At 47.2% G+C, this 11,563-nt stretch overlaps 1 protein-coding gene across 1 annotated transcript in view; it reads left to right on the top strand.

Moving 5' to 3' along the window:
- The first annotated feature begins 662 nt into the window (after window positions 1–662).
- LOC127696581 (WD repeat-containing protein 87-like) overlaps window positions 663–11,563 on the top strand; it is a 28,505-nt gene continuing 17,604 nt past the window's right edge. Inside the window, exons 1-4 of the mRNA XM_052199428.1 lie at window positions 663–752; window positions 5,841–5,963; window positions 7,129–7,296; window positions 7,910–10,779. Coding sequence (XP_052055388.1) covers window positions 663–752; window positions 5,841–5,963; window positions 7,129–7,296; window positions 7,910–10,779 — 3,251 coding nt within the window. The remainder of the gene's footprint in view (window positions 753–5,840; window positions 5,964–7,128; window positions 7,297–7,909; window positions 10,780–11,563) is intronic.

The following is an 11,563-nucleotide window of genomic DNA, read 5'->3' as shown; positions in this document are numbered from 1 at the left end:
AAAAGCCGGACCTGAGAATCCACCAGAAGTCGTCATTCCCAAATGGGGAGACCCCTGCATGCAGGAAATCCAGTTGAATAGACGTTCTTTGCTTTTGCGTACTATCTGAGTCTGGGGTATCATTCCTTGGTGATTCTTGGACCCTAACATGGAGTGAGATGAAAGGATGTGGGACATGACAGTATCTCTCCCAGCACGCACCACCCTGGCTCAGCACTTCCGCTTTCCTACCCCCATCTCCCTCCCCTCCCCCCTTAAGCACTGTGGGATGAACACAGGGCCCTGTTGACTTTCATCCTCAGCCAGCACTTCTTAAATTGCCAGACAAGAGCCTGGGATATAGCTCTGACGTATAATAGTTGCCCAGAAAGGTGCAAGGTCCTGGGTTCAAGCCCCAGCATCACCACAAAAAAATCATCAAATATTACTTTCATCTGTAGCTATCCTGTGGTTGCACAATGTACACTGTGGTGGTCTTCCCAGAAGCGAACAGCTGCCTTTGACTCTCGTGCTCCATTAGAGAATCCCGATGAATCAACTGATTCACCAAGGTCTACTTGATGGAGCCAGCTGTTGGCCTGATGTACACAGATGTTTGGTTCCTAAACCTAAATGGCGAAAGTGCCACCATCAGACTGGGCTGTAATTTTTCTTGATTAAGGATGGATGTGGGAGGGTCCAGACCACTTTGGGTGGTGCCACCTCTGGGCAGTTGGTCCTGGGTTCCGTATGAAAGCAGGTTGAGCGAGCCGGTGAGTGGCAATGCTCTGCGGCCTCTGCTTTAGTTCTTGTCCTCAGGTCCCAACCCTCCCTTCCCTTCACGACGGACTGTAAAATCTACAGCGAAATAAGCCTTTTTCTCTAACAGCAGTCATCAATAAGGAAAACATCCCCATAGATCTGCCCACAGACCAATCAGATGGGGACATTTTCTTAAGTAAGCTTCCTTCTTTCCAGAATGACTTCAGCCTGTGTCAAGTTATCACTGCATGCAAAGTAAGGAAATATAATCCATCTGCAACCCGGAAGACATGTTTGGACTTAGGTTAAATGCAGTATCCATGGGTAGATAGGATTTGTAAGACTGGATGAGAAAATCAAGGGAAACGATGATAGAAAGAACAGGGTTGAAGACTGAGGGTTCACCTGTTAGGGGTCAGACAGAAGTGAAGGAAGCAGGACACGGGCCAGAGAAGGAGCAAGAGAGTCAAAGGAAACCAGCAGCGCAGACATGGTGGTGCACACCGCTAGTCCTAGCACCTGGGACGCAAAGATAGGAGATCTCTGAGTTTGAGGCCACCTTGGTATAGACAGCCAGTTCCAGAACAAACAAAAGAAAAGGAAATTAAGAAAGTCTGCGAGGGGCTGGAGAGATGGTTCAGAGCAGTTAAGAGCAGTGATTGCTCTTCCAGAAGTCCTGAGTTCTATTCCCAGCAACCACATGGTGGCTCACAACCATCTGTAATGGGATCTGGTGCCCTCTTCTGGTGTGTCTGAAGATATCTACACTGTACTTCTATACATCAAATAATTCTTAAACAAAAAAAGTCTATGAAAGAATGGGGGAAGTGATCTTTTGTGTCAATGGTCCTGGCAGGTTGAGAAAACAATCCGAAGTCAACCATGACATTTAGCATGTGTGGTGGCGCACCCCTTTAATCTCAGCCCTCAGAGGAGGCAGAGGCCTGCAGATCTCTGTGAGTTCCCGTAGAGAAATCCTGTCTCAATAATAATAATAAAATATTACTATTGATCATGGTGGCCACAGGTAATGTTCTTTCCTTAGTTTTTTTTTTCCCCCTGAGACAGGGTTTCTCTGTGTAGCCCTGGCTGTCCTGGAACTCACTCTGTAGACCAGGCTGGCCTCGAACTCAGAAATCTGCCTGTCTCTGCCTCCCAGAGTGCTGGGATTACAGGTGTGCGCCACCACCTCCTGGCTCTTTCCTTAGTTTTAAAAACATACTGATGACTGGTGCTCTTGTACAGTCATAGGTTCTAAAGTCTGAGATTGAGTTCAGCGGAGATCCAGGCAAAAGAAATGTAAGGCATAATATAAGTATTTTCAGTTCTAGAAATGATAGTTGGCAGTATGAAAGGAATTTAAAAGCTGCCATACTAGGGAAACTGTTCAAGCTGAGGCGGGGCAGGGTCCGTACTGTCCTCAACTCAAGACAAGATAGGAAGTTTATTTTTAAGATAGGGTCTTACTAGGCCAGCTGGCCTCAAAAACAAAGATCTGCCTACCTCTGCCTCCTGAGATCTGGGATTAAAAGCATGTACCACCTCACCTAAAAGGATGGGAACTTTAATATCATCCCCTGTCATAATCTGTCACCAAGGAACACCGACTAGAGCTTAAATCAGTAAAGGGGGAAACTGCAGAACCTGGGAGCCATCGACCCTGAAAGCCATCTCCCCAACACAATGAAATCTACCCTTGCCGCTACCAGCACTGAACACGCACGCGTAGTTCCATGGTTCCGGGTGCGGTTCCCAGGCCAGAGACTGAAGAAGGACAGACGGTCTCATAAGACGATCCTGAGGCAGTGTGGAGGCCCCATGAACTTCCAAGCTGCCGCTGGGCCACAAAAACATCCAAAGGGCTCTTAGAATAGCTCCATCTCCTGGCGCATTTGCACGCGTCTGAGTCTCTCCCCTGCGCATCTGTCTTGACCTAACCCACCCTCGTGCTATACGCATGCGCGGTAGATGGGGCTTGCCGATTTTCCACACTATTGTGTGGTGACGTAACCTTATCTTGTGGTCTGTCCGCCCAAGCGGGCCAGAATGAGTTTTTGCAGAACATGGGAGAGAAATAGGGTGGACAGGATTGATTTGGGCTAGCCTCTCACCCATCACTGCAACAACCCAATCCATTGGAACACTGGCTTACTCCAGCCCAGCGTCCCAAGGCCAGAAGATGGAGGGGCATGATGCGAACCCGAGGGCTTCCTCTTACTTACCTCAAAGAGGCCTCCTCACTCTCCTACCCATCTGGGCTGTTGAACTGGGAGAAACGTGGTACCATCGTGGTCTCTATAATAGGCTTGGTTCCCATGCTAACCCTAATAAAGGGTGGCATAGAAACCCCTGATAATCACAGAGCCCCTCCCTTACACGTGAGCGGCTGATGCAAGGCCTCTGTCATAAAGGCCAGCGGTACCCAGGCACATCCATGCATATCCAGGGACTCTGCCTTGCCTGGAGTCTGTCTCTCTGGCCCCGCCTCATACTATTTGTGCGGCTGGGTTTTCCTGTACTGGAGAAGGAAGGATACTAGGTTGAAGCGGAGTTAGCAAGGAAAAACGTAGGACAATCAATTAAAATTTAATTTCGGGGCGGGGGTGGAGATACGCAGTTGTGGATAGGTTTTATTTGGTTAGCTCATGTTGTTTTCCATTGGGTCCTGGTTTGGTTTGGTTTTTGAGACAGAGTATCATATATCCGCAGTTGGTCTAGAACTTCACCTCCCGGGTGCTGGGACTACTGCTGTCCACCATGCCCGGTTTTATATGGTACTCAAATCAAATCCGTGCTAGGCAAGCATTCTTCCGACTAAACTATATCCCCAGCTCCAAAACCCACAGTTTCTTTTTAGTACAAGCTGTGTCCTAGAATCCAAAATTCGAAGTTATTTTGTCAGCCCTACCTTAAGATAGTTAGAAGCTGACCTCTAGGACAGCACAGGAGGCACGTAAATGAAGTAAAGTTTATCTAATCATGTCCAGCTCCTGCCCTGTTCAACATGGCTGCTTCACAAGCTCAGGACCAGAGAAATCCACCGCTGTAAAATACTGATTCCTTAAACCCATCCCCCTTTTCCCTATCCCCCCGAAGCCTCCAACACTGCCTGGGTAGTTTCAGGTTGTGGGGAAGTCTGAAGTATCAGTGAACACCTGTGGGATGGGGGAGGGGGCTTGGACAGCCCAGTGCATTATGGTGTTGGAGCCAGTGACTCACTTTCTATGGAAACCTGTCAGTGGACTTTGTGTCTTGAACTGAGGGTATGTAGTCATGTAGGTCGGGGGCGGGGGGGGGGGGGAGGGAGGGAAGGGAGGGGGGATGTAAAGTGACTGGGAAGCCTGTGGTATTGGATGATATTAGAAGCAGGGGTCCCCAGCTGGCAGGATGTGCGATAAGCGGTATCAGATCCTCTGAGACGGCTAAGACATCTGCTGTCTGTAAGATAGGACTGTTCAGTCTGAGAAATCCAAAGGAAAAAGGTCGGGGGGGGCGTGGCCCAGAATCTGGGGTTATAAATATAATTTTGTGGCGCTCAGCTCCTGTTTCACCTCTCATTTGCTCTTGATCTCAGGGTGACCCTTCGCAGTAATGGAGCCCCGGTTTTATAATGCATTTAAAATGTTTTGATTGTAAAGCCTTTTGATTCCCATCCTCCGACTGTGGCTCTCGAGTTGCTTTAGTTGAGAAAAAGAAACATTTCTTGCCAGATGTGGCGGCTCATGGGTCTGATCTCAGAACTCAAGAACCAGAGGCAGGTAGATCTCTGGGAATTTAAGGTTCCAGTCCAGCCAGGGCTACATGGTGAGACCATGACTTGGGGAGGAGAGTGAAGAAAATTCAGGTCCTGGATTTGTTTTTTGTCATTGTTTTGAGACAGTGTTCTAGAGAGAATATATCTTGTGTATTTTATGGATGTATCACCTGCCAATTAAAAAGCCTAAGGCCTGTGGCTTAGGCAGGAAATAGAGGTGGGACATCTGGGAGGCAGAGAGGATTCTGGGATAGAGCCAGGTGGGAAGATTTCCTGGGAAGATATGAGGAGACAGATGCATTGTACCTGAGCACAGGTAGCCATCCACATGCCAGAAAGTAGGTTAAATACAGAAAGTAGGTTAAATACATGGGGTGTTTTAAATTAGACCAGTTAGAGAAGAGCCTATCTGTATGGCTAATGTATTTGTAAATATGCTTTGAGTCTAATTTCTGGGAACATGACGCTGGGAGACAGAACCAGGCATCTCTACACATGGTTTCTCTATGTAGTCCTGGCTGTTCTGGAACTCACTATGTAGACTAGGTTGGCCTAGAACTCACAGAAACCTACCTGCCTTTGTCTCCCAAGTAATGAGATTAAAACCATGTGCTACAGCCGGGCGGTGGTGGCGCATGCCTGTAATCCCAGCACTTGGGAGGCAGAGGCACGCAGATTTCTGAGTTTGAGGCCAGCCTGGTCTATAGAGTGAGTGCCAGAACAGCCAGGGCTAGTCTTGAAAAAAAAAATCAAATCCAAAAAACCAAAAAAAAAAAAAAAAAAACCCCAAAACCACGTGCTACAACTCTCAGCCTCACTTGCAACTTTGTTTTTTTTTAAAAAATATTTATTTTAGGTATGAGTGCTCTACCTGTATGTACACGTGCATGCCAGAAGAGGGCATCAGATCCATTTGTAGATAGTAGTGAACCACCGTGTGGTTGTGGGGAATTGAACTCAGGACCTCTGGAAGAGCAGTGCTCTTAACCTCTGAGCCATCTCTCCAGCCTGCTTACAACTCTTGAAGAGAGCTCAAGTTGTCTTCCCTGAACCCACACGGCAGCTCCATCTGACCCCCTCCTCTGACCTCTCAGGGGTACCAAGATGAATGTGGGTGCACATACATACATGCAGGCAAAATGCTCTCTCTCTCTCTCTCACACACACACACACACACACACACACACACACACGAAACAAATCTAAGCAAAGACGTTTTCCTCATTGACAACCACACATCCCTCCCTTTGTGACGAGCTGTTCTTCCAGCTTTCTCAGTTCCCTTAGTTTCCAGTCTGATATCAACCAGACGGCGAGGTTCAAACATTCTCTCCCCCTTTCCCAGGTTCTGTACTCCGAGATGAGCAGGAAGATCTGGAAGTTTGCTAAGGCTTCGCCCTCACCTAGACTTATCCCTGAGTGGAAGAATTTGAAATCCTCCATCCATGAGATCTTGAAGGAGAGTGAGGTGATTGTGTGAAAGCTATCCATGTGGTGGGGCTGGGCAAATGATCTATCTCTTCCTGCCCTGGGAGGATGGGGCATGGGTAGGGCATGACCAACATTCTCTTCTATGTTGGAACAATGGCATTAAGGGGGCTAGAAAGACGGCCCAGCAGTTAAGAACACGTACTGCTCTTCCAGAAGAGTGGAGTTCAGTTCCCAGAACCCACGCCAAATGGCTCACAATTACCTGCAAAGAGGTCCCACACTTCTGGTGCACACATGTACCTATTCACACACAGAGAAGCAGTATAATCCACTGGAGTGCAGTCTTGACCTTGTTCAATGGATGAATAACTGTTTCGTACGTGAAGGTACCCACAACACGTGTGGCATACACACATACATGCAATTTTGCTATTCAAGACAGGGTTTGTCTATATAGCTCTGGCTGTCCTGGAACTCTTGCTCTGTAGTCTAGGTTAACCTCAAGGTCACAGAGATCCACCTGCCTCTGCCCCTGAGTGCTGGATTAAGGGTGTGTACCGGCATGTCCATACACATAACTTAAAGATTTAATAAAAGTAGATCTTGAAGAAAAGATGAACTCTTTAGACTGGCATGGTAGGGCTTACCTGTCAAACCTGGGAGGCTGGTGCCGGATGGTTACAAGTTCTAGAATAACCTGGGCTCCATAGTGAGACACTGCTTCAAAACAGCCAGACAGGGCTGGAGAGGTGGCTCAGTGGGTAAGAGTATTCACTACTCTTCTAGATGGCCCAGGTTTGGTTCCAGTACCCAGAAGGCTCACCACTGTGTGTAACTCCAGCTCCAGAAGATTACACCCTCTTCTGGCCTTTCTGGGTACTGCATATAGGTGTGACATGCATACAGGAAGAACCCCATGTATATGAAATAAAAATAAATATTTTCAAAGTAAGAAGGGGGTTCAGCTGATCCGTAGAGCATTTTACTGGAATTGCCTGTTGAGTGGCTAGAGATGGGGCTCAGTGGTAAAAACACTCACCTAAAATGCAGGAGGCCCCTAGGTCCAGCCCTTAGTGTTGAAAGTGAAATGCAAACAAAACCATGAAAAGATCCAAACAGCCATTCTCAATGAATCCCTCAGGGTGTCTCCAATGAGCGAGTCCAGTTCATTTTTCTAACCTCCTGATACACTTTACTTTCAGGTTCATGAAGAAGTCAGGAAAAATGTGTCTGTCCTGAGCGACTTGCCCAAGATCCTATACCACGAGTCTTATTTTTTACAGAAAACACCTTTCGTGAGCTTGTATTCACTGGACACCACCTATATCATCGCCTTTAACTGGTTGGAATACTTTGAGAGACAGACACATGTAAAACTACTTCATTTTTGCCTCTTCCGTTATAATGCAATGCATAGGTCCCGTATCTAAAATGTCCATGTTTCAGAATGAGATTATGAGTAAATTCATGGTATATATCCATCCATCCATCCATCCTTCCATCTATCCATCCATCCATCCATCAATCCTTCCTTCCATCCATCCATCCATCCATCCATCCATCTATCCAGTCATAGAGACAGGGTCTTCCTATGTTTCTCAGGCTGGTTTCAGACTCACTATGTAGTGCAAGCTGTCCACCCTAGCATACTGGGTGCTGGGACCAAAGACCCCACACACCCAGAAAATTAGTTCATTTTAATACCTAGCTCCATGTTCCAGATTGACCTAGATTAGTGATCCTTTTACACTGATAACTATCAGGCCCAAAGAATACATGTGTATTATAAAGTAGACTGAAGGCCAACAAAAAGTTCTTAAATCTGGGGCTTCTATCATACATCCAGTACCTAGAATTATGAAACCCCTAAAGCCAAACCTTGCCTTTGTCTACAAGAGATAGGCAGGCTTTTTCTTACAGCGCAATCCCTGGAGATGCTCTACTGACCATGACCAGACTCTGTTGTTTTCCACCCTCTTCTAGGCAGTAGTATGGATACAAGAAAAAGATACAGAAGAGGAAAGGAAGCTCACAAAGATGAAATTCCCATTGACAGATGAAGTGCCACCCATCGAGTCGATGGTCCATGTGGCATCCTATTGCCTGTTAATAGTTTATTGTGAAGATATGCGCCTGCGGCTCTTTGGAGACCACCACCAGGCGTTCATAGCTCTGAGCACGGTGCCCTGTCACTTCTCCATCAGTTGTCTCTGCTATGACTCAGACACCGAGGTGCTCTTTTCTGGTACTATGGGAGCTGTGGTTATCTGGTTCATTGTAGCTAATGGTAAGGGCCTCCAGATGGCTAACAAAGTGACCCTGAGAGGTTATGAACTTGTACAGGACTTGCACATGAGCCCAAGCCTGGGCTCCCTGATAGCTCTGTGTGAGAGTGTAGTGAGGGTGTTTACCCACAAGGGTCAAGGCCAGCTTAAAGAAGTGAAGACATTCACTCTCCTATCCGGTGGCTTCTCCCTTACCTGCTGCTGTAGCTGTGTGCCACAGAACACCTTCTATGCTGGAAACAAGAACGGAGAGATCCACGCGTGGGATTTAGATAACAGTGCTTTCCTCAACAGTTTCATGGCCCACCCCTCATCCGTGATATCCATCCACAGTCGGCCTGAGACCTTCACCTTATTCACAGCAGGCAGCGATGGTATGTTGAAGGAGTGGAACCTCACCTCGGGGAACTTACTGAGACAGGTGGATGTCGGCACAGATCTGCAGCAGCTGCGATTTATTGATAACAGCACATTTTTCTGCCAGAGCACGTCTGGTTTCTCCTTGTACTTACTGCCCCATTTTTACAACCTCTTCAACATCTGCGGCTCTGCCCCTCAGAAGATACAACGGGTCTCCTGTGGCCATAACTGTACTCGTATCCTGTGTGCCACAGAGGACGGCTTGCTGCGTTTCCTGTCTCCGGTAACCGGGGACCTCCTCATTGTAACCTGGCCCCTGCTTGCCATGGATAAGGCTGTGGCTTGGGCCTATCACTCAGAGAGAGAGGAGCTCTTTGTGGCAATCGGCAGCGCAGAGTTGCTAGTGTTTGATGCCACACGTTCCCCGTGTCCAGCCAAATATCTCCTGGGCACTTCGGAAAACTACAAAGACAAAATAAAATGCCTGGCTTACGGTGGGTCTCATTTGGTTGACAGTAAAAAGGGGTTGATGTTCTGTGGGCACGAGAGCGGCATTGTGAGAATCCTATCCCAGGACTGTTCTGCCCGGACAGAGAAATCTGTGCACTCTGGGCCAGTGTTGGCGTTATGCACGCCAGAGGGCTTTGAAGAAAGTCCCTTGGTGTGTTCCTATGGTAAGGACAACTACATACACCTCACAAAAGCGGTGCATTCCGAGAGGAGCATGGACTTGCAGCCTGTGTCTGCAATCTTCTGCGCTTATCCCTTAAAACATATGGTACTCTTGCCAGGTTCTGTGGGGGCCATCACCGAGCACTCCTGCTGGTTTCTCTGGCGCTATCAAGATGTTTCAGAAGCAGCATCGCAGTCTAGTGTTATGACGAGACACACGACCTCACTGCATGAATGTGCTATCACTTCATTTGATATCTGCCTCTCCCTGAAACTCTTTGTCACAGGAGCCACGGATGGATCAGTTCGGGTCTGGGACTTGCGTGGGAAACTCATAACCCAGTTTGAATCTGAACTGCATTTTAGTTCACCCTGCTTCGCCAATAGTCGAGGTGACCTGCTCTTGACTTTCAACCAAAGCATCTACATAGTATCCTGCCTAAAGTTGCTCCCCCCCAACTACCTGTTCAACCTAAGCACTTTAACCTTCGAAGAAGATATACTGGAGACCCCAAAGCCCTTCCTCCCCAGCTTTTTCTTCCTCTTCGAGTTGATATTTGTCCCCAAATTCATGTACATGGAGCAAAGTGTCCAAGAACTCCAGGGGCTAGAGACCCTCATCAACAAACGGGCCATCGCTTTTGATGACATTGTGCCCCACGTTGTAGAGGAGGGCAGACATACATCCACCATGACTCAAGAGAGACCTGGGTTGTACTATGCACAGGAGAAATATGTTGATTTCGCCACTTCTGACACCAAGCTGAAGTACCCAGATGCCGTCGCTGCTCAGTTACAGGTACCTGGCTGGGATGGGCTGAACTCCTACCGGATACTCCAAGGCTTCTTTGGCAAAGGGCACAAATGGCCCTTTGCTCCAGATTGCTACATCCCTAACTCAGTGATCCGTGCCCGCCTTTGGCCTGATGGTACCCCGGTCTTCCTACGCTATGATCTGTGCTTATCGTATGAAGAAATGATCGAAGAGATACCCGAGATATTAAGGATCCACCCAGCGCCATCCCTGAGTCCAGATGATATGGAAATGCGAACCAAGAAACTGAAGGATATATACCAGGAGCAGAAGAGAGAATCTTATGGCATCCTCGAAAGAATGTCAGACAAGAGCTGGATAGGGAAAAAGTTTAGTGACGGAATTATAGAAAATCTGGTAGAGACCATTCTCAACCTCACAGTTTTCTGTTCTACGGAAAAATACAGGAAGTATTTCACTGCTCTGGCCGAGATTTTTGCCACTCACCAAGTCCCTTCGAGGATGCGAATCGAGACAGCCTGTCGCCTGCTCAAAGATATAACGCACTACAATGCCAGCATCCGGGAGCTGGCCTGGGAAATGCTAGAGAGGTTAGGCTTCATCAGCCAGGTTTTTACTGTGCCCCTGATCATGGGATTGATGGACAGTGAGAAGGCTGTGCGGGCCAAGGTCGTGCAACTTTTGTCCAAATACACAGGCATCCAAAGCAAGGCTATGTTGTTACACCAGCTAAGACAACCACATGTCTACCGCGAATTACAGTAAGTTGGGTGGTGAACTTCCCTTTTTATGATTTCTCTCAAGCTTCTGCTCTTTACCCCCGTTCACAACGTTTATTTTCTGCCATTCTCCCCTCTGTTCTGCAATTCTGTTTTCCCTCAGTGCCATCCTGACTGCTGCTTACTGCTGACTAATTTTCTCATCATTTCCTCACTTTAAGATTTTTTGAAACAGCACCCAGGTCACTGATGCACACCTGTAATCCCAGCACTCAGGAAGCTGAGACAAGTAGGATCATGAGCTTTAGACCCTGTCTCAAAAACAAAAACAAAACAAAACAAACAAGCAAGCAAACAAACAACAGCAAATAAAACCTCAATGATTTTTCAGGATTTAAGACCACATAGCTTCCATTCAAAACAAGTAGTTCACATCACTGTGACTGTTCTATATTGTTATTCTTTCTTTTCTTAATCTTTCTCCAAAAGATTTCTATATTTTATATAAGTGAGTACACTGTCGATGTCTTCAGACACCAGAAGAGGACATAGGATCCCATTATAGATGGTTGCGAGCCACCATGTGGTTGCTGGGAATTGAACTCAGGACCTCTGGTAGAGCAGTCAGTGCTCTTAACCACTGATCCAACTCTCCAGCTTATTTTTGCTAGCGTTAAACAAAATGTTATTACACAAGTGTTGTCACACAATTGGACACTTCTCTACTTTGTACACAATTATTCTCCCTCCTGACAGAAAGGCTGCTTGAGACCTACTCATCTGGTGACACAGCACTAAAATCCTGACCTTAACAGACAATAGAGTT

This window comes from Apodemus sylvaticus, chromosome 1 (genome assembly GCF_947179515.1).
Source record: "Apodemus sylvaticus chromosome 1, mApoSyl1.1, whole genome shotgun sequence".
Taxonomy (NCBI): Eukaryota; Metazoa; Chordata; class Mammalia; order Rodentia; family Muridae; genus Apodemus; species Apodemus sylvaticus.
Note: the sequence above shows the minus strand (reverse complement) of the source record. Positions and strands in the feature narration are given on the sequence as shown.